The sequence below is a fragment of the Pseudopodoces humilis genome, chromosome 6 (assembly GCF_049639895.1).
Source record: "Pseudopodoces humilis isolate 2021_Gansu_Grassland_sample_001 chromosome 6, ASM4963989v1, whole genome shotgun sequence".
NCBI classification, from domain to species: Eukaryota; Metazoa; Chordata; class Aves; order Passeriformes; family Paridae; genus Pseudopodoces; species Pseudopodoces humilis.
Window position 1 is genome coordinate 5,893,708 of NC_142205.1, and position 24,605 is coordinate 5,918,312.

At 40.5% G+C, this 24,605-nt stretch overlaps 1 protein-coding gene across 4 annotated transcripts; it reads left to right on the forward strand.

The window, feature by feature from the left end:
* Positions 1-410: 410 nt before the first annotated feature.
* ST3GAL5 (ST3 beta-galactoside alpha-2,3-sialyltransferase 5) lies at positions 411-24,367 on the forward strand. 4 transcript variants are annotated; one of them, XM_005517914.3, is made up of 7 exons: positions 411-577; positions 12,135-12,246; positions 13,912-14,026; positions 16,675-17,018; positions 18,377-18,563; positions 20,433-20,591; positions 21,763-24,367. In XM_005517914.3, exons 1-7 carry the CDS (start codon positions 511-513, stop codon positions 22,024-22,026), a joined length of 1,248 nt encoding a protein of 415 aa, XP_005517971.2. In that variant the 5' UTR covers positions 411-510; the 3' UTR covers positions 22,027-24,367. The 4 variants fall into 4 exon arrangements, with proteins under 4 accessions (XP_005517971.2, XP_014118579.1, XP_005517970.1 ...); XM_014263104.2 differs by having other exon boundaries at positions 13,912-14,020; XM_005517913.3 differs by having other exon boundaries at positions 440-577; positions 12,135-12,256.
* Positions 24,368-24,605: the final 238 nt, after the last annotated feature.

The following is a 24,605-nucleotide window of genomic DNA, read 5'->3' on the forward strand; positions in this document are numbered from 1 at the left end:
CTTGAGGGGATCGACCTCGTTTTTCCACAGCGGGCGAATGAAGGCACCGGCAGCGAGATAAGGCGGCGGACATGAGGAGGGGGCGGCGGGCAGGAGTCTCTTGGCTGGGGAGGGGGCGGGGGGCGGCTGTGCGTGGTGTGGGAAAATCCCCAAACCCACGATGTATTATTGCGGGGGAAAAAAGGTCAAGAAAGCGCTTATTTGTAATCCCGCCACCGCACAGAAACTGCGGAGCGGAGGCCGCCGCCCTCCACCATCCCCGTGGCGCTGCCTCCGCGGCCGCCCCTCACCGCGGGCGGCGCCCCCGCCCCGCGCAGCGCAGCGCTCGGCCCCCATTGGCTGCGCGCCGCCACGTGCCGCCCCCGCCCGCGCGCCGGCTCCGCTACCTGCGGCGGGGCCGCCCCGCGCCCGCGCCTCATAGAGCCGGGGCCTCCGCTCTGCTCCGCTCCGCTCCGCACCGCGCCGGCTTCACCGCGGACACCGCAGCGGGGTCAGCGCCGGCTCAGGCCGATGCGGCGGCGCGGGGCCTGCGGGCTCGGGCTGGAGCAATCTGCAGGATGTGCGCCAGAGCTTCCAGGTCTCTCCCTCCCTTCCACGCAGGGAAGAGAGGGGATGGGGAGGTGGGGGCTGCGTTCTGGAGGAGATGGGTGGTGGAAGTCGTGTTTGCCTTGGGCTGGAGGGAGAGGATGTCTTAGCTGCGGCTGTATTGAGTTGTTCCTCTGGAGTAAAATTTATAGGCTTCTGCTTCTCTGCGGGATCCGATAGGCGTTTTGTGAGGGATTCTGTCTTTTCATGCTTGGAGTGATGTGAATGCAAACCAGATACGGCTTCTGCTGTTACTGCCAAAACCTTTCTATTTGCTTCAGCGCTACTCGCTAAAGAGTTTCCTGTTTTTTCCCTTTGTGCCGAGATTTGTTTTGTGTTCATTTTTTCTATTTCAATAGGTAAGATCAAAATATAAGGCTGCTGGAGGAGGGATGTTGATTTTGCAGTTCTCTTTAGTGAGGGAAGTTATTAGGAAATGTTCTTAAAATTACTGCATGTAAACAGCTCTGCGGTGGAAAATGACTGGCTTTGTCTCATTTTGGGGAATAGAGAAGATAAAGATGTATATTCATTATTTCTCTAAAGAAAATTCGCTAAGTGCTCTTCTATGCTTCTGAAGTGGATACGTGTTTTTAAACTACACCTTACGATGGAACTGTGCAGATTCAGTCTAGAGAGGGGGGTTTTTCATGCAGGCTATGTTATTCCATCTGTTATGCTGCAGTTAGGTTACTATCTCCCTTTTGGATCATGCAGCAGGAAACCTTGAGCTATCTCCCAAGCTTTCACTCTGCTAGCCAAACTCAGGGAATTTCTTTTAAGAGGTCAAAATGCAGCTGGAGAGTTAGTGCATGAAAGCATTTTGGTGCGTTGTCTGCTTCTGCGGGCTTGATGAGAAATGAGCTCATCCCTCTGGTTTCCTGCAACTTTTTTGGGTTTAGCGTCCTTCCTTCTCTAGAGTTCCAGCAGATTGGTCAAATGATTGACAGGCAGTTAGGAGCAGGATGTAGGAAGACAAACTGTGGTAGCAGAAACTTCCTTTTCCTGAGGAGAATGGGCTAAAACTGTTCAATTTTGTTTGCTTTGCATACTTCAGACGCGAAACATGCCAAGACTGGTGGAAAGTTGGAGCATTTGGTGATCAGGTTGTTTGTTTAGATTAAGAGGCCCTGGAAGACTTCAGTAGTTCCTGAGTTATCATAAAGGCTAAATAACTGAAAAAGACACACACAATGATTCAAACTTGTTATGGTGTAATTTTCAAATGATGTGTGAGTCTGAATGAAACAGAACAGGTTAAAGCATCTCCAGCAGGCACGTCCAGTGCTTCAAAACCACACAACTGTAACTGGACATAGGACTTCAGGCTCATGGAGGAGTCTTCCCTGTCACAAGCAGCTCTCACTGATAATGTCATTCATTAATTATTGAAGACTTCCTTAAAACTTGTGTAGTCTGTTATTTTCCATTACTCCTATGGGAATTCCTATGGGATTCCTTTGCTTCTCAGGAATCTTTTGCCCATAGTCCCTCTTTATGTCCGCTTTTTCCTTTGTGCTTTTGTTTGAAAGGTTTGGTTTTGGCTTTGGTGTTTACATGTTTGATGTATCTAAGGACAAACTCTCAATTTTTGTTTTGCAAAGCTGGACAACCCAAGCTCTCTGTTCTCCTTGGGAGAGGCTCTTCCTTTACCCTTCCCATCAGCACCCTGCAGCCTGTTAGGTCCTGAAGTCTTAGGTTCAGAACTTAAGCATTAAAATTGTTTACGGCTATGTTTTTTTGCTGTATTGCAATTTTATTTTTTGCCTTGTTTTTATGGGAGGTTTTTGGCATTCCCCTCTCTTGCTTCTGTAGGCTCAAGTGTGACTTTACTATGATGTCTTGGAATGTTAAATGATAGTGTGGCAAAAATGCTGCTGTACTATTAACATTGTTCCATAATCCAGTTGTTTGGTGCTATTGTGCTGCATATTTTAGATGTCATATGAAGTATCTTGGCTATATAAGTCTGCTGTTTCCTTAATGCAGTAAAGATTAACGCTATGCCCTGCCTTTTCAGACCATTTCTTTTAGGGAAGACTTCTCTCCTCAAACTTCCCATGTAAGGGGAAATTGTTTTGGCTTCCTTGCAGAGGCTCAGAAATCTCTTCCTCTTGTGCTGGATGACATCACCCAGCTGGTGATAGGTGATGTTCTGGTGCACTGTGCTTTCTTCCTCCCTTCCTGGCTGGCGTGGCTCTTCCTCTGAGTGCTGGAGTGGTGCAGTGCTTCCTCAAATGTGGATCTGTGAGCCTGGGGAGGAGGATGAGAACGGGGAGATGTGCAAAGGGGGGATTTTTAGTAGCAGCTGGCTGCTGTTATGCTGCAGCCCATTCACTGTGTGTGTTTGTGGGCTTCAGCAGATGCTGAGGAGGGGCTGACGTCAGGTTCTGAACATCCAGAGCAGGCAGGCTACTGTTTCTTACACAAGTAGCATGAATGGGAAAAATGGAATTTGCTCCAAAAGGAAAAGGGATGAGAGAGTCTAAAAGCTTCCCTTGTAAGAAATAAACGTTACTTTTTAATAGCACACTCTTCACAACAGCAATACTTCAAGTCACCGATTTCTTCCTGCTTGGCTGGGACGCTGACTTTCTGTGAATCAGAAAAATTCCATACTCAGATGCTGCTTTTGTCTGTCACAAAGCATCAGCAGTGCAATTCAGTGTTGAAGCATATCTTGTTGATGTTTTTTTTGTTTGTTTTATTTGCTTTTTGCTGTTACACGCTTGAGAGCACCTGAAAGGAGTTTCACAGAAAATTCTGCAATATTTGACTAGAGAAGAGGGTGCTGAGGCAGATGTGAAATTAAGGGAATATCCTTGTTTTGAACATTAAACTATCATTTAGAACCTCAGTAAGAGTTCTTTCCCTATAATATTATTTTAGCAGGCACTGTTAATGTCCAGAAATCTTCCTGTGAATGATGCTGAGAGGAAGTGATGGTGTTACACTCTGAGTATCTCTAGTTAAGCTGGTAATTGGACCTTATTTGAGCTGAAACCATTTCTTTTGATGTTCTCTCTGGATGACCCAAGGTTAACAGCAATTTGTAACCTAACTATGTGTATCCTTCCTAAAGGAAAAGAGTGCTTAAGTAGACACAATTATGTAAGGTTGTTAATGGTTTTATGAGCTGGTGGTTGATATTGCAAAGAGGATGTAGGCGTGACCCATTAAATAATTAGAAGAAAACACAAGTAGAGTGTCACAAGGCAAGGATAGAAAAGTCATGATGTCTCTAGGATATTAATGTTGCTTGGTGGTATTCCTGGCTCCCAGAAAAGTAATTTTCACCTGTCATGTTGTTGATGCCTGTGAGAGTTTCTGTCAACTGCTCTGAAATTCTCATTTGGTCCTTGTTTCACTTTTTACCAATTGTGTCCACACAAATAGGGTTCAGTAATAAGTTCTCATTTTCTGAGGAGATGGATCTTGACTAAATGAACTACAGATCATACAGACAGCATTGTTTTAAATTTTTATTGTCTGATAAAAAAACCTTTCCGACCAAAGTGCATTTTGTAAGATGCATTATTCACTAATGTAATCAATATCCTATTGAAGGTGCTTATGACCATATTATAGGCTAAACCTTTTTCTGCCATCACAGATGTATTCTTCAATTAACCAAAACAACTGACTCTATTCATTAAAACAGATGTCAACTGCTTTTTTTCATTCAATAGTCATAGGCACTAAGCAGACAATACTAAAAGAAAGCTTCTGAAGTGTCTAAATATGTTAAACTGCCAACTTTACTGTGGGATTTATATAGTGGCAGATGAAGAAATAATTGGCAGAAGTATTTTTAATTCTTTAATTAAAATTTTTAATTTAATTTTTAGTTAAAATTAAATTTTAATTTTTTTTAAGTTTAAATTTTATTTTTTTTTTAATTTAGCTTCACGTTTGTTCTCTGGTGAGATGTCAGTACCTAATCTGCAACAGCTTCCTGATGCTGTCTTATTATGTCTTGTTATAGGAAGTGGTAGGGTGGTGATCAGGAAATTATTTGAAGATAAACATCTGTTTTGAGTTGCAATGCAAGATGTAACCAAAAGTATGCTATTATCACCTGTTGAAACCAGGTGGGGCAGTGTTCTTTATCTCTTCCATGACCCATCCTCCCTCCAGGGGATATCTTCTGTTATTGGGCCATTGAGTCTCACTGCAGGACTGATAAAATTACATCATCCCATTGTGAGATGCTCCACCCAGGGGGAGGAACCAAGCATTCCTACCTGGATATACTCTGAGACTTGGACCACCACAGGAAGCCTTTCACCATTGGATCCCAGAGAAGAGACCGGACCCATCTGCATCACCAGTGGACCTTCAGAGGGAAACTACACCTTTCTATAGGATCACCGCTTCAACAGAACCACATCTGTCACTCCAGGAGGGCTGCAGCCACCATTTAATCAGACTGCTACCAACACCCTGACTAACAGGGGGTCAGGTTGAATTCTAACTCTGTCAGTGGGTTGTTTTTTTGTTGGTTTTCTTTTCTTGTACTACTGCGTTTTAATTTTAATTTCCTTAGTAAAGAACTGTTATTCCTATTTCTGTATCTTTGCCTGAGAGCACTTTGATTTCAAGATTATAATTTTTGAAGGGGGGTTGTCGTGGTTTACATTTTTATTTATTTCAAGAGAGGTTTCTGCCTTCCTTAGCAGACACCTGTCTTTCTTCAAACCAAGACAACATCCAGACTGAATATATTGCTACCAATCATAACAAAAAAGTCTCTTATGCTTTGGCATGTTTCTAGTAAATCTCCCTCAGCTCATTAACATCACTGGAATTTTTCCTCATGCTTATGGTTTTAAAGGATTTTCATTAAGTCCTTTATGAAGGTATTTCAGTGTTCATTATATCATAGAAGGAGATTTTCCAATCAGACACAGTTCCTTTGGGATAACTTGTCTGTTGTTCTTCTTCCTCCGCCTTTCCTAAGTATTTTGTCAGTATGGGCAAATGGGACCATCCAGATGGAAGGCTTTTTACTTTCCTTGAATAGATTTTAAATCCAGTTTCAACATCAGGGCAGGTTATTAGCTTTCCTGATCTGTTAAACCTGTGTTTGAAATTCAGCTGAAAAATTTGGATTAACTTCTGCAGAAGTCATTGGTAAGTTAACCTCATGAAGTCCATCAAGGTCCCGCACCTGTGTCATGGCAATCCCAAGCACAAATCCAGGCTGAGCAGAGAATGGATTGAGATTAGCCCTGAGGAGAAGGACTTTGGGGTGCTGGTGGATGAGAGGCTGGACTTGATGTGGTCTTTTGACAAGGGCACAGAGTGACAGGACAGGTGGAATGACTTCAAACTGACAAAGGGCGGGTTTAGACTGGATATTAGGAAGAAATATTAGTGCTGTGAGGGTGGAGAGGCCCTGGTGCAGGTTGTCGAGAGAAGCTGTTACTCCCCATCCCTGGAAGTTCTCAAGGCCAGGTTGGATGGGGCTTGGAGCAAACTGGGATAGTGGAAGGTGTCCCTGCACATGGCAGGGGGTTGGAACTGGACGATCCTGTGATTCCATGAAAGCCAGGCAGTCCTTTACTACACTGCAATTTCTGGAGTGCCTCTTGCTAGAGGATGTTTGTACATTTTCCAGATTTGTTGTTTTGTAGCAACAAATTCTTCATGTCAGAAGTGAATGTTTCAAAATTGTTTTTGTATTAAGAAATACTCTGTGATTTGGATAGATAAAAATACCTGGGATTGCAGTTGTGAGGCAGCAGCTTGGCTGTGCAACACTTACAGCTGTGGATTACTTTGTGTGTGATGGGGTGCACAACTAACTCTCCTTAGCTTCAGCATTTTTTTCTTTGCATTATCGTTTTCCCCTTAATTGTTATTGGGATGAGGCTTGGTCCACTGTTGGTTTAAGAAGATTTTTCTACCATGTTTTATAGAAACAGAGGTTATTTGCAAAACTTCTTTTTTATGATTTTTTTTCCAATGAGGAGATAATGTTTGAAAGCATGGGAAGGATCTGGCAGTATCATGCTTTGATAAGGAGACTTGGGAGGGAGAGTCCCTGAGCAGATTTTTGTGCTTCCTGTGCCACAGTAGGTAAGCTGGTACAGTGTTTACTCGTCTGTCATTTTGTTCTTTCCAATATTAGATTTGCTAATACATTTTGTCAATGTATTCATTGACAAAAATCCTATTACTTAAAAATGCCCTGAATCAAGACTGGTTTGCCCATTAAAGAGAATCGAACGGATCTGTGGGATGGATGTAGGAAGGAATTGGGAGAATTTTATACTGATTTTTGAACCAGTTTTGTAATGATGGCCTTAAAGTAGAACAGAAGATGAATAATTTTAAATTTTTCATATTCTTTGGTATCCTGAGAGGCTCTGCTTGGTGACTGGCTTTGAAGCCTAAACCAGAAAAGCTACCACCTAATTAGTCATTCCTTTCATTCCCTTTTTTAATGTCTCAGCCCTAACGTTTTGATTGCTGTGGATTTCAGTCCTGCAGAAGCAAACAAAATCAATCCTAACTGTAAATGTCACCAAACTGCTTTTCATGTTTTGACATAAATCAATAGCATTCTCTTAAAATATTGTATCAATTTTGAAAACCTTATTGAAAATTAATAACTTGTCTATTTGGTCAATAATGAAGTTAGATCGAAATGTGTAATCTTTTCATGGGCCCAATTCTTGGAAATAGTCACAGACATTAATGTTGTAGTTGTCTGTTTTTTGCTATCTGCTTTCTTCAAATGTTTCCAAAATCAATGTGTAAGTTTAAGTTCTCTTAATTATTCTCTTCTAACTTCTTGCATAAAGTTTTGCAGTATATCTGTGGGATTTTTTTTTGTTTTGTTTTCTTTAAAAGCCACAGGACAGAAAATTCATGCAGTATTCATTACTGAATGATGACCACATCTCCAATAAAGAGCTCCAGATTCTTGTGTGAAAACGCCTCTGCTTTTCAACCTTGTCTCTCTCTTTTGAAACAAATGTTGCTCGAAACCAATTAGCTTTTGTGTTCTCCTTTACTGATTTTGGAACTATGTTCAAGTAATTTTGTATCTGATTTAGGGGAGGAGGAATGAAGTGAGCAGGAGGGTTTTGTGTATTTTTTGAATTAGTTTTTGCTTCTGTTTCAATACCTGCTGGGGCCCCACCATTCACTATTCTTAAATCCTTTACATAAGTGTGACTTTGGGTTTCGTTTTCTTGAATTGCTTTGCCCTGAGAGCTTCTTGCTCTTGTTACATGAACTTCAAAGGCTGCTTTGTGCGGCAAGACCTTTCTACTGACTGCCTGGTAAAGCTGGGTGTTTCCACAGCTTCTGGTGGTACTGTGAAAGGGGAAATTTTAAGTGGAAGCATTGCCTGTGTGGGGTTGTAATTTTGGGGGCTTGATGGGAACCTGGTGAGGATGCAGGTGTGCGCATCATGCTGCACTCGTGTGCAGGCTGTCTGCTCCTGTCCCCGTGCCTGCTGAGAGACCTTGGCTTTGTCTTTGGGTAAATCCAGGTGCTGAACATCACCAAATGCACTTTCCAGGGTGTGGCAGTGGTTACTACAACTTGATACATGCTGCTTTTTAGCTTTTAGCATTCACACATGAAAAGACTTCCTGAAGGTTTAAATGAATTGCTTCTGAAATACTCCAAGTGTGGAAGTGTTGTCTACTTAAGAATAACAATGAGACAAAAGTAAATCATGGTGGAAAGAATAACACCACAAAAGCTTTGGAGTATATTGTATTAATGGACAATTTAGCCTTAGCAGCAGCTTTGCACAGACCACTTAAATTCAGCAGATGAAACAAATTTAAATCCCCTGAGTCCTTGGGGATTACACCACAATGAGTAGCAACAGAAAGGTCAATGCAAAGTGTGGTTGTAATACCTCAGTACTACTGAACTATGTTTTGTACACAAATTGAGACATTTGCATTTGTGGCTCTCAAAACAACTATAACAGGGCCCCTTCCTGAAAGAATGTAATGGTGTTTGTATGCAATAGCACCTTTGGTCCTCTGGGATCTTGGCTGCTCTGGTTCTCTCTGCAAATTTGGAGACTTTTTTTATTTTTTTATTTTTTAATTCAGGAATGCTGTGGGAAAGCTGCACTCAAAGGTGCTTGTTACTGCCACCTTGCTCTTTTGAGCACTCTTACACCATTCCAGCCAGCGGAAGGGCTCATTGACTTGAGTAAGAGTGCAGGATCCAACCCTGAGTAATTAAAAAACAAAAGCTGTGCTGGACAGATGCTTTCTGACCTATGTGTTGGTCTATATATATTGACTTGTTTGAGAAAGAATTCATCTGTCATGATTGTAGCTGACAAAAGTCAAACTGAAGTTAACTGTTGCAAAGGAAATGAAAACTGACGTTATCACTTGTTTATGTAACAAAAAAATAACATTGTGCATACTACGAGTTGGACTTGGAAAGGATGTGTTGAGGTGATTAATTAAATTTTCTATTTCACTGTTTCTTTTTGCACATCCAGGATGAATGAAGCAGGGAACAACTGGAATTTATTTTGCTCAGAGGCAAGGATCACTTCCTAATAGCACTATCAGCACTAATAGCACTATTATAATAGCTTATTGCAGTCTTGCATTCCTGTTTGATTCCTTTCTGTCGTCATCACCATCCACCTCTTCAGTTCCTCACTGTCATTCAGATCTCTTGCAGCCTGGTATCAAGTTTGACTAATTCTTTTGTGCAAAATCCATTCTGACCTAGGTTCCTATGGACTGTGATTGAGTTACCTCTTAATGTTTACTCGAGAGAGAATTAATACCTGCATTGTTTTCTAGTAAAAATAGGTGAAGCTTGTTTCCTGCTTTTTCATTTTAAAAAAAGTCCCATTTTATGCTTCTCTGCAGGTGTGTTTGTGGAGATCTGGGGGGGCTGACAGATGTAATTGCTGGCTTGTTTTGTGCTATAGCAGCTTTCAGTGGTCGCATCCCTGCCATGAGCTATCAGTGCTGCTGAGTGATCCCATCCCTTTCCCAAACAGTGCTGAGCGCCTCTTGTTTGTGCTGGTGTGAGACAGTCTCCTCTGAGGTGATCTGATGGAATGCCCTCTCTGTTCTGTGTGGAGCTGTCCTGGAGCTTCCACATGGTCTGCAGGCTGTGTTCACCCTCTGCAGCATCCTCTGATCGCAGCTCCTACTGTGTGTTCTTGCTTCATGAACTGGGGCTGCTCCCTGTGCACCCTGATCTCTATGGATACCCATTACCTCTGAGCTGTGTTAGTGTCAAGGTACTGGATGAGAGCTGCTGAGCTGGCTTCTCTGTGTAGTGTGGCAGGAAGGATGTGTGTTGTAAAAGGTGATGGTACCAGTCCTGCTGGGCTGGCACTGCATACCTCAAGGTAGAGCAGTTCAAGTTGGTGATCCATAATTGACCCTGGGATATGGTCCTTGTAACAATTTTTTTTGACATCTTTACCCATCTGAACTTAAATGATTTATTGCCAATTCTAGCTGAGAGCAAACTGACGTGGATGACAGGTGCTGATGTCAACACCCCAGTTTGGCACCCCTGTGCTGGTTTTATTCAGCAGTATAGATGCAGCCAGTAAAGATGAGGTGTTGCTCTGAGAAAATGAGGAGCTATTAAGGCTTCATAGCTTCCCTGTAACCTGTTTGTTTGTAACCTGGTTTGTCCTGTGTCCTGACAGGTTGTGTGGTAGATAAGAGCTGGATTTGATTTCCAGCTTAACTGGTAGAATTCTGGGGGACTGGGGGATGTCACCCCTTAAATTTCAGTTTACCCAGTTTCAAGACAACCATGATGGTACTGACTTAAAATTTTACAGTGCTTTCAGATCTCAAATGGGCTGAAACAAAGGCCTGCAAACGGGTGTGACAGCTCACAGTCTGTGCAATTAGTAAATACAGTCAAGTGGGGAATTTGAGGTTCTTAGTGATGCCATAACAACCAAGTTACTTTTGTTTGAGGTACGTGGTCAAGGTTCCTGCTGGTAAAAACCATTAGGGTTTTCCTGCCTTGCTCTGTTTTGTGGGTTGTGATCATTTGCATGTGACCCTGAAAGCATGACTTGACTGCTGCCTGCTCTTCAAAGGGTTTCAGATGCTGTTGATCTTTATCTCTCCTTGTCCCACCCTCACAGTGTTTTTTGGCAGTTTGACCTTCTACTGGGATTATCAAATTTGTTACTGAGAAATTACAATTATGCAAAGAGACTGGGTCATCTTCTGAATTGGATACCCTTGAAATTTCAGTGGCCTGGATTTGGTATCTGGAGGGGGTACTTCTCTCTCCTCAGCTCCTTCATCCTGGTGTTTAAGAACATCAGTTGTTTGTCCAGTGTTTTCAAGAGTCAATACAGGCTGGTTCAAATGGGTCATATCCATACCATAAACAATAAAAAGAGGTGGAAAAGAGAATGAGGAAGATCATTCCTAGAGAAAAACCTTCCCTTAGTCTTGCTCTTCTTAGAAATTCCTGTGACAGAACTCTTGGCAGGAGAGCAGAAGAGGTGAACACCTTTGCAGTGGAGAGCAGACAGGGTCAAGTGTCGAGATGAAAGGAAGGAGCAGGGCTGAAATCCTCCCCTGTGGAGCAGCAGGCTGCACCTTTCCATGGCTGGCTGATTAAAGGGAGTGTTGCTCTGGGTGGATAGGAGAGGAAAAACCCTTGCCTGTGTTCCTTCACCCTGGGAAAACCAGCAGGCTCGTTTGGGTGGGCTCTTCATGGGGATTCCATTCTCATGTCTTTGGTTACTGGCAGCAGCCTGGGAGAAGATGATGTGCCAGCCTGCATTTTTCTTTCCAAAATCATTATTGGAGCATGCTGATAGAAATTGTGGGAGCAACAAGATTGCGTCTTGTCAGCTAATGGTCAGTGCCCTGCCCATCTGTGAGGGAGCACTGTGCTGCCCTGCTGGGTTCCCCCATGTTCTGTGCAGGGAGCTGCTGCTGTGCTTCCCTGGTGCTGGCAGCCTCCTGGTCCTGCAGTGCGCCAGGAAGAAATTCCCTCCACACCCTCTCTGGTGCCTGCTGTTGAAGTTGCTGGGTGTGTTGTTGGGCCTGCTGAAGAGGTCAGTGGTAGATTCAGACCAGTGATGGTGAGATACGTTTGCTTGGCCTTGGGGAAACTGGGGAGATTATTTGAAATGTGGGCTCCTGTTTTGAGGATGGCTTGTATGGGTTCTGCATGCTGAAAGCATCCTTGAGGCCTAGTGGGAAGCATAGCACAGGGATTTGATTTTGATTCAGAGATCCTGAGTACCCTGAGTGTATTGTATAGATTGTTTGATCAGATCAAACAAGTGTTTGAGAGTAACTGATGCAATTGGCAATTATTAGACTTCTGGCTTAAGAAGAATGCAAAGACCTGGCAACATTTTTAGAATCATGCAGCTGAAATGAGTGAGTTCTTGATCACAAGGAACTCAGGAGCAATTCAATATTCCTGGCACCCTAACTAAGAATTGCAGTCTTCTCTGGGAAACAAAGTTGTTGCTCCATGGGTGTCCTGTAAACTTTCCTTCAATTCAGCAAAAGTTATGGTAACTTTTTATTTTTTTTTTACAGCAACACTGAGTGACAATAACTCTGTCAAACTGAAAAGTGATCCTTCACCTCCTGTGCAATGGTGTAAGGTGGCTGCACATGAAGATGAGAAGACCAAGCTGGTTTTTAAAAGGTACTCGCAAGTAAGTGTCGTTGTCACAGCTACACAGAGGACAGTTGTTCTACCCCCAGCCTGGGCAATTACAAAATGGATGCAGAAATCAAAGCATGGGATTACCACAGGCTATGAATGGAGGGTTAAGCACACAGCTTTCCGTGGGATGCTGAAAACACTTTCACACAAGGAGCCCAGGCTAACTTGTAGTACCTGTTTTCCCCAGCCAAAGTGAGAGTCTAGTACTTCACTCACAAGTATTTCCAATCTTTTTTGTATGCAGATAAATAACAATGCTGAGACTTCTGTACAGCCTGATAACTGAGGGAATGGCCGGTGGATGTTGAGTGGGTATCCTGGGGAGGTGTTTTTTATATAGTTATTTTGTTGTGAAGATTTCTGGAATGCTACATCAAAAACCTTACTCCATACTCCATTGTTGATAGCTTGACATCAAATTAAAATTAAAAGATGTGTGGACACCTAGATCCAGGACTGTATTTTATACCTAAAATGTTCACTACTATGATGCCACATTAATTTTTAGGTCTTAAAGCTAAAAAACCCAAAGACAAACTGTTACATACACAGGTGGATATAACCTGGATAGTGCAACCCTAGCTGAATCTGGGGATACTTGATTAACTTCTGGAGGAAAACCAGCCTCATTTGTCAGCTGCGAATTTTCTGCTTTCTGCCTGTTGGCTGATCTCCAGGGGTTGCAGCCTAACATGCTAATGAAACTCTTAGATCACCTTCCAGTGGAAAATGTAATTTAGTTAAGTGAGATGTGAGAGCAGCCCTGTGTTTCCAGGGGTCACCTTGTTTGCAGTCTGTACTGCACACTGAGTGCTGGGATTGCATGTTTTGTTCATATAGCACAAGCTTTTTTAAAAAAAAAATTATTGGAAATCTGTATTAACTTCATCTGAAAGAGTTTCAGGAAGCATTGAGCACTTAATAACTTGTACATTTTTAAAGACATTTAAACAAATGTCCAGTCCTTAGGACACAATAGGAAATGAAAATCAATAAGAAAGCTCAAATTATGTACTTGAGCAGCAACCACAACTTTAACCAAATAATGATGTAAGTATTCTACAGATGGGTTTAAACATGAAATGAGCTAACATTTGTTATATTATATATATATTTGGTTGGACTTTTTCTGCTGCTTTTTTTGGGGGTGTAAGTAACTAAGGCTTTTCAGCCTGAGCATCTAAGTTCTGCAGTCTGGCCTGCCAGTGAGTTGAAAATTTTGTTTCCATGACCCAAAATCATGCAATTTGATGTTCCAGCCTTTTTTCCAGCTTGCATGAAAATGTTTTCCAAGATACGACGTTTAAAGAAGAAAAAAAAGTCACTCTTGGTTTCATTATGTGTGGAGAACTGTTTGACTCATCAGAGATGCATTCAAAGCATATGATGCAAGCATTTTCCTTATCCAGGCATCTGTATGTGTTCATACTTTCCTGCAGATAACTTTGAAGAGTTATACAAGACTTGAAATGAACAAAGCAATAGTTGTTGTTTCTTTTTTTGGTTTGATTCAAATGCAAGTATTCACATGAAGTTCAACTGGCTTAAATTTGCTTAAAAATATTGATTTAGTAGTTGACTGAATATCACAAAAAGATGTTTTTGTTTTTCTCTCTTATCCCTCACTGTCCTATTTGTTTTCAGAATTCTTGCACTGTTTGTGGTTGGAGGGTGCTTCCTTTATATCCTCAAATTACATTTTGGCCCTGAGGAATGTGACAGAACAAAAATGCCGTATGTGGACCTCGATCGTGTAAGGGTTGGTATTTTTTGGCTTTTTTTTCCCACTTGGCTTAAAAAAAAAATCTTATTAGTTGACAATGCAAGAGTTATAGGGCGCTGCAACAAAGAGTTAGAATCCTGAAATTATCTGTTGAGAAGAAGTATATTTTACTTCTTTTCATGCCATAGACATTCTGGTTTTTGTTCTTGTAAAGTGATGACAGAAGCACATAGAGAAGCTGAGTTTTTAGGGTTAAAATTAGATAACTGTGACTTTAAGCTTTGAAATGGACATGCCATCATCCCATTTTGTCAGTGCAGATGATACTGGTGATCAGAAGATTGATGCAAATGAAAAGTAACATATTAAAAAACCTAAAACAACCCAAACCTAACATATTAAACCAAAGGGTTTTTTTGGTTTTTTGTTTTTATTATTTTTTTAACCTAAGCCAATTTCCCAGTCTGCTTTGCTTTGTAATTGATCAGATGTTTTTGGAATCACAGGGCAAATATCCAGGAGGGTGCAGCTCCTCCTTAATAATAATTTTTTTCATTTATTCATTCAAGGTGGCAGCTACTTACTTTAGCTACAGATTTGCAAGCAGCTTTTAAAGAGGTGTAACAGACGCCACCGAAGCATTTGCTACTCTAACTATTTGCACTTTATAGCAGAACTTACCTGGCTTAGGGCTGTTAGATTTCTGTCTTTGGATGTCTCAATGCTAAAAGGGAACTTCCAGCAGAGACCCTGGCTTAAGACCATCTCATCTTAGCATTACTGCATGTGCATCCTCCCTGTCTTAGTTTAGGGCAAATTAGGAAGGAAAACTCCAAATGGGGATTTCCCCAGGGAAATGCCCCTCCCCACCAACTGGTCCGGGAAAAGAAAAAAAATTCCTTAGAGAGAAGTGGAAATAGCTGTTTATTTAACAGAAATTGAGTAATATTAAATAATAAAACCTCTTGCTGTTTGATGGGATGGCAAATCTAGGAGGAAAAAAAGTCTTTTTCATGTGGTGTAGCTCGGCTCGCTCAGGTTCTTATCAGTCCCTCCGTCGCTGGAAAGTGCTGAGGCTCAGGCCCAGGTGGGCCACAGGCGTGAGCTCCCGGGGTTTGGCTGGGTGTTCAGTCCAGAGCAGGCTTGCACAGATCCAAGAAAATTGGGAAAAAAACAAACAAAGGTCTAGGGAACTCCTCTGCCTCAGCTAGCTAGAACTAACTAAAAGCCAGAGAGAAGCTCTGTCCCGCTGTCTGTCCGTGCTGCAGACACCACAGTCCCGCCAGCGAGATGTGTGGGAGTGATGTTTTTCCTTAACACAAACTGTGCGCTTCTTCTTCCCCCTCTCTTGCTCTCAAAGCCAGTCTTAAAGGTGCAGAACTTAATATATAATATAAACCAGACGATTGGGGATACCAGTATCATAAAGTCACCCCAGGACACTCCCCCACTTGCCATCATCTTCTGTGCATGTCTTTCCCCTTCTGAGCCTCTTTGCTTCCCTTTTTTTCTCATTTGGCTTGCTTATTTTTTCAATAGTATTCTTGATTCTGAAGAACAAACACATTAAACCAAGCAAACCTGAAGATTTCATGGACTGTGTTTATTGCTATCTCAAAAAGTTTATTGCTTCTCAAAAGAAGTTGCTCAGTCGTGCTTTGCCCAGTGTGGTGTTTATGCAGAAACCTTCGTAATAGTGGTAGAGGAAGTTCTGTAAGTCAATCTTGGTTAAAAAAAAACAAACCAAAAAGCCAGCAGTAGAACTTCCCTCCCTGTTCCCTTAGATACACACTATTATTAACAGTAGATTTGAATCTTGTATCTCTGACCCCTGTTTGCTCATGGGTTTTTTTTAATTACAGTGGAGGAAAAACCAGCCGAGTTGATTGGGAAAGATATGATGCAAACAGGATTTTATTTTAGCTGATAAAAGCAATAACTTTGCTGTTCCTCTTTTTACATCAGATACCAGCTTGCCTCTACAAATTTCTAAAAATGTACACTAATAGTGCTTTGTTTTTATTATGAGGTGATCAGTGTGTAGTTTTGTCTGTCTCTTTAATATTTTTATGCAATATGGAACAGTAGTCTCTTATTTTGGTGATCAGTCTTTAAAAGAAGGCCCGAAACACCCCCTCCTGGCATTCCTTATAAAGTCATGTTTTAGTCATTAGCACTTTAGCAATATTTATGGAAGAAGCATTGCTTCATTCTGGTGAATAAGCAAGTCCAGCTGCTGTTGCACAGAACTTTTACCCAATGAATGGATGCATCTCTGGTGGAATCCTACCACGGGCAGAACTCAGGTCATGCAGCTGAGCAGAGTGAAATTCCACTTGCTGCTAAATTGGACAGATAGAAGTATGTCTAGATTTTTTTATTTGGTGTTGCAAATGGTAGTACAAACTGGTCATTTTCACTTAGCGCCTCTACTAGCCTAAAAATTCTTTAGAAAACCTCATACCCAGGTTTAAAGGACTGAATGGAGTGGAATTCCTCTGCAGGTTTTCACCATGCACTGGCTCATATCTACATTTGAGTAAGTGCTTTAAAATTTCTCTACTTATTCTTTCTTTATTACCCCTGTGTTTGCTAAACTGCTGGTGGTCAGCTGGTGGGCCACATTCCGAGGGCTTTGTGCATTCCTGCATTTCCTGGCTGAAATCTCGTGTGTTTTGTTTCAGAGGGCACAGCAATTTGCCAGCGCCGTACTGCAGGAGCAGTGCCGACCTTCTTACGCGAAGAAAGAGATGGAAAAGTTGTTTGCAGAGAAATACAGCATGGACATATCTCCCTTTGTGAGGAAAAATATAAATGAAGATGAAGCTTTATTTAAATATGAACCTCCTTTTGGATTTCACAAGTTCTTTGATACACTTAAAGATCTCCTTGAACTCTTACCTGAGCATGATTTACCAGAAGATTTGAAGTCAAAGCACTGTAAGCGTTGTGTTGTTGTTGGCAGTGGTGGAATTCTTCATGGATCAGAGCTGGGTCACTTATTGAATCAGTTTGATATTGTTATAAGGTATGTATTTTTCATTTAAGGACTCCAACTACTTCATCATTATTTTATGAACCAACATAGACCTACAAGACTTTCTGAAAGTACTTTTGAGAAATTTACTTGTGACTTGGTGGAATTTGAAGTCTTAGGTGCAAAATAAATTGTCATGTTTAAAAGAAAGGAATTCAGTGTAATTATTTGTGGACTTCAGGTACAAAACTCACATGGGCAGAAACTAGATAGAAGCTAGTGACATCATAGACAGGTAGACAGTACTGGGTTTATTCTTTCACATTTTAAAGCTTTCAAATCTTAAACATCAGGACGTAAGGACTCACCTCAGCTTTTTTCCCCATGGCTAGTTTGAATGCTTATTCAAAAGATTTTTTTATAACAGCTATTTCAAACACAATAAAATTTAATTGGTGTTTCAGTACACAGTTTGCTTACACACTTTATAACACACTTATATTCCCTTATCTTTACGAGGTCAGTGACTGCTTCTATGATTGCCTTGATTTCTGACATCTGAATTACATGCTCTGTATTTATGCCTTCTGAAAAGTATAATTTAAAATGTTGTTTTGGATCATGTAAAGTCACAAATAACATAATACAAGCATTTTCTCAACTTGTTTTGTAAATTAAGGCTTGTTCCCCTTATTAAGGGAATATTTGAGTCAATAGCCCTTATTAAAAGGTAAACAAACCTGTTAGCATGTGGAGGGGCAGAGAACTTGTATTAGCTGTCCTCTGAATTTAGGGCTGCTAAGATTAAGGTGATTTTTCTGTTGATGTGGAGAAGTTTGCAGGACTTGAGCTCTTCTGCAGAACTCATGGAGGGAGATGATGCCGTTTCTGTCAGCAGTGTGCCAGCATCTGTTTTTGCTAAACAGGAGATGATATAAACCCACAGGATGCGTTACATTGCATTGGAGGGATAACTTGTATGACTTATTGTGTGGAATACTCGTGAGTGTGTGTGTGTGTATATATAAATATATATATATGAAAAGGGTAACACAGGCAACTTTCTGTGTGTTTTCTTCCTGTTCTACTTTTAAGCCTCTCTGAGTTGACACAAAGCAAAATATACGAAATTCTGCAATGCTGTCTTAAGTCACTTTACTCTTCAAGCTTTTCTTTCCAAAGTTCTGCACTTGTGCCATTTAATATAGAAATCGAATTGGCTTCCTCCCAAAGAGAAGGGCTGGAAGAGTGAGTGAGGCAAGAACATGGGGGTTGTAAGAAAACACTGTAGTCTGCTCAGTTAAAAATCTGTGGGCCAAAGAACAAGTTTTTGCTTAGTGTCTGATATTTTAATGAGATTGTAACCTGTTTATTTAATATCTCTCCATTGTGGTTTTCTTTTCCCCCAGGTTAAACGATGCACCAGTTCAAGGTTACACAGATCATGTTGGTAACAAAACAACAATACGGATGACTTACCCCGAAGGAGCCCCCTTTTCTGAACATGAGTATCCTCCTGCAAGCTTGTTTGTGGCTGTTCTGTTTAAAAGAGTTGATTTCAACTGGCTTCAAGCCATAGTAAAAAATGAAACCTTGGTATGTAAAGTGACAGTCTCACGTACCCATATTTTTGTTTGTTTTGTTTTCCAGTACTTAAAGAAGCTGATTGATCTGTTACTTCCTGGTTTATTGTGCTGAGGATCTTTTATATAACTTTGTGGGTTTTTTTTAGCTCTGTCTCCTAGTTACAGTTGGACCAGCATTTGTGTTGAAGCCCCATGCTGACAGTAGTACTTCTTTTTTGTGGAGATATTGGTGGTTTTCAGCAGGCTACGTGATATACTGAGTGTTTACTGAAGTGGAATTCATTTCACATTTGGTTTAAGTGACTGTGGAGTCCAAAATAGAAATGAGATTTTTGAATGCCAGTCCATTTTTTTAGCAGCTGAAGTCTGTACTGCTACAATGGGCATACACAGAGTTAACATATAATTGAACATTTGTCTGATGCTCCTAAATTATAAGGTTGTTTATTTTTCACTAAACATTTAAAGAAGTGCTGAGATTCCTAAGGAACTGATGGAAGGGTTTGATGTTTCCAAATTATTGTGAATTGGTGGCTTCTACCTCTTTCAATCTGCAGGCAGATAATTTCAGAAAGTAAAAATTACTGAGAGGTATTTAGAAGGCCTGTCAAGTCTTTTAACAGTTTGATCTATGCTAGTTTAGGTACTCCAAATTCCCTTCTTAATTCTGTGATCTTTACAATATGAGAAGGTCTGTTAAATCTTGATCAGGACTGTCTACTACTGCACAGAAGAGCCAGGAAGATGCATAAGGGACTGGAGCATCTCTACCATGAGGGAAGACTGACAGAGCTGGGAGTGTTTGGCCTAGAGGAGAGATGACTTTTGGGGGATCTTATTAATGTATATAAATATCTGAGGGGAAAGTGCAAAGAGGATGGAGCCAGGCTCTCTTTGGTGGTGCCCAGTGATGGGACAAGAGGGAGCTTGTCAAGTTGAATATCCATCAACATGTTTCTTACAGTCATCTAGACATGGTGTTGAACATCTGGCTCGAGGTGTCTGCTTGAGCCAGAGGAGCTGAACCATGTGATCTCCCTAACTTCAGTGGCTCTGTGGTTCTGTGAACTGAAACCCTACTTCCTTCAAATACTCAGCTGTGAGTTGGCTCAGCTCTCTCAGGCACTGGTACTGAAGTAAACTGATCCAGAGCATGGCTGGGAAAACGGGAGCACTGCAACCTGTGTTTGATCAGTTAAGCTGTTGTTCCTTAAAGCCTGTTTAAAAAAATACATGTCTACGTTGGAGCTGTATCAGTTTTATCATTGGCTTACTGTTGCCGATTTCATGGAAAGACTTGTAGAATTAGTGTGATGTAGTATTTTTTCTTCCATTAGCAGTGGCATCTAACTGACAGCAGTGGCATGAGATCAGAATCTGGGTTTTTGAGTCCTGTGTAAATCCTTTTCTGAAGAGTTGCATTTATCACTGGGTGGATGCTGTCAAACAGCAGCTTTTCACTTCAGAGCTTGAACACAATTGTTTTAAATCCAGTGCTTGCTTTGGAGTGCCTGGTTAATCTTTGTGGGAAACTGTGGTTCCCTTCCTCATTTCTTTAAATATTATTGCCTGCTCAGCTGTGCTGGAGTGGCCTGAAGAGCCCATAGGTGCTGATGAATATGTTGACTGATAAACACAAAGTGCAGTCAAATATTCAGAATAGACAACTATTCCTTCTGCTGTCCTCTCTGCAATTCCAGGTACTTTGAAGGTTTTTCTTCTTTTGGGTCAGTCATTTGATCTATACACTGATATTTCCAAACCACCTTAGCTATAAACTGTTTCCTAAATTTTTCAGGGTCCCTGGTGATGTCTATAACTTGTATACTGTATTTGTCTCAGAGTTTCAGTCTTAACTATATATTTTTATTTCTCTTAGCCTCTGTGGGTGCGACTCTTTTTTTGGAAGGAGGTTGCTGAGAAAATTCCTTTCACATCAAAGCAATTTCGGATTCTGAATCCAGTCATTATCAAAGAGACAGCTTTTGACATTTTACAGTTCCCTGAGCCTCGATCAAAATTCTGGGGTTGGGATAAGGTAAGAAGTTTCCTTTCACCAAAAGGAGACAGTAAATAACAAGGTAAATAAAATAAGAAACTGAAAAATGTTTTGGGCTTGTAACTTTTTCTGTGCAGTTTCTCAGGTAATAGGGAAATTACTGTGCTCTCAAAAGACTCTTGTATTTACTAGTGCAAAATCAAAGTAAGATTTCAGCTCACTTTTTTAGATGAGCTATTTTGTCTCATATTTTGCTGTATGCTGACATGAAATGGCATTCAGAAGCAGTGAGACATAAACTCATTCCAGTGTTTAAAAACTTGCATTTGATGTATGTTAAACCTGTTAAAAGTGGCCCTATTAAGTTAAACCAGCCATTGACTGTAGCCAGATGTCTCCAACTGCAGAGAAAGCAGAGAGCCTGGAAACCAGGCCAGTGTAAAGCAGCCTTCCAGCTGCTGGAATTGCTTTGTATGCCAGAGAATGCTCAGTAGCAGCTGATGGGCATTTCCTCCTTCCATGTCCTTTGCTCCAGCAGTGGTACAGAGTGATGAATTGCCTGGTTTAATCATACACTGCATTTTTGTTTCTTTAATTGCATATTTGAGAAATTTGATGTCACTAGTTGTCTTGAACTACAAAAAATACTAACCACCATCTTTTTTACATTTTGTGTGAAAGCACTTGAGATTATGGCACAAATATCTGAAGGGTCTTCTCACATTTACTTATCAAAATTACGTAATATAACAAGTTGAGTATCTTAATGGTACGGTAGTAAATTTGCCTTCTTCGTGGGTTTTCCACTGAAAAAAGGTCATATTGTAAAGAACACTGTTAGAGAGCCTGTTGTTGCTTAAGAATTAAATAAGTGTACATCAAGAAGTGTCAAGTTTTAACTCTGTGAGGAGCTGTTTGAATGTTTGAAGTGAAGGTTCACTTGCAGCTTAACTACACAGTCAGGGGGCATCTTGCCTTCACAGGAAAAAAAATTGTGTTGACAGCCAAAAGCCAAATACTTAAATTGTATCAGTATTTTGCCCTGGAGTTAGTTTTACTCACTTATTGAATTGATTTTTAGTTGTAGTTTTAATTGATTTCAGTTTTAAAAGAGGAGAGGGAATAGTCATTAAGTTGTGTAAAGTGCTTATAAACCCGATAAAGGACAATATGTTTGAACTGAGCAAATCACGCTGTTCTCCCTTTTTAGAATGTACCTACAATTGGGGTCATAGCAGTTGTTCTGGCCACACATTTGTGTGATGAAGTGAGCATAGCAGGATTTGGATATAACCTGGATCAGCCCAGCACACCTTTGCACTATTACAACAACCTCTGCATGGCTGCCATGAAAGAACAATTTATGCACAATGTGACAAGTGAAACAAAATTCCTGCAAAAACTGATCAAAGAAAAAGTTGTCAAAGACCTCACTGGAGGGATACACTGTGAATTCTGCAGCAAAGACAGCTAGTGACTGACTTGCAGCATGGATAGATTTGTTACATTTCCAGAGGTTCAGCTGGATCAACCCTTTCCCTCTCTTTAGTTCTATAAAGTGTACATGAAATGGATGTGGAGTCCCTGCTGCCTTTTTTAACGTCGTGTTCAAGTTGTTGGACTTTTAAATTAGTTTCCCTGTCAGATTTTACTTTGCACATTTCTGTGAATAGCTATGTAAATATGATTCAGAGTTGAAAGACATCCATTTAAAGTATTTAATGTTTTAAGTTGTCTGAATAAAAGCAGGTTTTTTTGTTTTCAAATGTATATGGAACGCACATAGCTGGCCTGAATTGTCTAATAGCGTACAAGAGTTATTTTCCCCGGATCTGCTGTCTTTGTTGATCCAGTTCTTGGTATCTTGACTCCTTTTCATGCATGCCATGAAAAGAAAGGAATATACTTCTCAAGTCTTTCATGTCTTGAACTTGAGCATTGCATTTACTCTTCAAATATTTATATTATTTTGCTAATAACATATTTTGGGGGGTGAAGGACATACATAGGAGTGGAGTTGAAGGAAAAGGAATTGTTGTGGCAACAACTGAGTAGTAAGTACTTTGATGTTCATGATTGGTATTAAAACCATTGATGTATTGGGTTAGAATCCTGCATTGTGAAGCACATTTGGGCCCAGGGGACTCTGGAAGAGGATTTATCCAGGAGGAGGCTTTAACCCAAAGCAGGTCATTTGCCGTTTCCATTCCTGAAGTCCCACCTAAATGTCTCTAACTAGATTATTTGCAGCAGAATTCAGCTATCCCAATTAAAGAAGTGGCATTAATACAAAATTTGCCCCTTTTTTAAAAATTATTTTTTGAGTGACTTGAGCATTGCTGGTTCTATAAAACACTAGTTTGTATCAATCATTTAGCAATACTTAAATGTATGACTAGGTTACAATCTCCACTGGTTAGTTTTATGATCCTTAAGTAATGAATTATGGACATTGTTAACTTAATAGTTTGCAATGCTGATAACCCTTGTGAAATCCAGTATTGACTTAAATAGTCAGTTGGAGAAGTAGAGTTGTTGGTTTTCCCCCAAGTCAGTAATTGGGTGAGTGTCTAAGTTAAGAAGAAAATCATTTTAAGAAAATAGCATAATCCAATAAAAAGGTGGAGAACTGCTGATAACAGCAAATGTTATAAACCAAAAGAGAAAAGAAAGCTATAGATGTGTGTTCTTGGTGGTGGAAGTCAGTGCATTGCAAAAGCACTGGGCTGTGCAGATCTGTAAGCAAGGTTTTTATGTTTAATATTTTTGTTACTAGTAGCGTATCAGGTATGACTGTTTGCACTGAGGAGTGGTGTTACTCAATCTACAGTATGTGAAAAAAGCTTCCTTTGGCAGTGAAAACTTGTCAGCAAATCAATCAAATGTTGGCCTAGAAACATTGTTCATACTCATGGACTCTTCACATGGTGAATGTTCCCACTTTTCTTTGTTATGCACAAGGATATGAATGAAATTGTAGTTCCAAATTTTATACTTGTGGAAAATGCAAGATTCGGGTGGTTGTGTTTTGGGTTTTTATTCCCTGGAGAGAAGATCTAATGAATGATAATGTTGGAATGCAGGAGCAACAGACTGATGCTCACTGTTATACTAAGAGGCAATAAAAGGACATCAGATAATAAAACATAACTGAAGAAAGTTGTGGACTTCATCTTTCTGAAGTCCCATGTGTCCTTTAAATTCAGTTGTGGGAGCTTGAACAAATTTAAAAATCAGGAGTTCTTGTTTCTGGCACTGTGTTCATAGCAATAATATTAATATAACCTCCTTCTCCATGAAAAATATTAATTTTATACTTGCAATAAATTTCTAGTCTGGGTTTTTTTTGTAAGTATATTATTTAATTAAAAAATATTTCTTGTGTGAAGAGAATTATACAAATAGTCCTTTAGTTAATATATTAAAATGTGGTAACTATTCTCTCCTGGTATTTAAACTGGAAGCAGAATACCTTAATTTCATTTAGTATTTATGAAATTTTGGAAGATTTCAGAATGTGTGTGTTGGGAGGATGTCTTGAATGCACAAGAAGTCTGTGATTCTGAGCACCTGGTCCCTCACCACTTAACTTTGTTCAGCAACTTCAAAATAATCAGTTGATTAATGTAAATGCCAATAGCTTTTTGGAGATGCTGTATTTACTGTCAAATTTGCAAATTGTGCGGATGTAGGATTAGATTTCCTACCTGTATCATGGCTTCTGGTAAAACCTTGTCTGTGGTAGTCTTTGCAGACTCGACACTCTGTGAAATGGCAGCAAAAAGCAATAAACTGATGAAACCACTTTCTACTGATGTATTTGTTGCTCAGTTTTATATTTCTTCTCCCTCCTTTATTAAAGATTTTACATGTCTTGCTGATCCAGTTGAAAGTCCTGATGCAATTCCACATACCCAAAACCAGGGCAGATGGTAGCTGGCAACTTTTTCTCTGTTCATTTATGCCTTTTTAATGCCTATCAGTGGAATTATCTGTCTGGTGCCTGGAAGAGAGAAACCCCTCTTGACACTGACCAAATTGTGGGCTTCCAAG

Coding starts and splice junctions, on each gene's coding strand:
- ST3GAL5 (XM_005517914.3), top strand. CDS start 511: ATGCGGCGGCGCGGGGCCTGCGGGCTCGGGCTGGAGCAATCTGCAGGA. Junction 14,027..16,674: donor TGGACCTCGATCGTGTAAGG/GTTGGTATTTTT, acceptor GTTTTGTTTCAG/AGGGCACAGCAATTTGCCAG. Junction 17,019..18,376: donor CAGTTTGATATTGTTATAAG/GTATGTATTTTT, acceptor CTTTTCCCCCAG/GTTAAACGATGCACCAGTTC.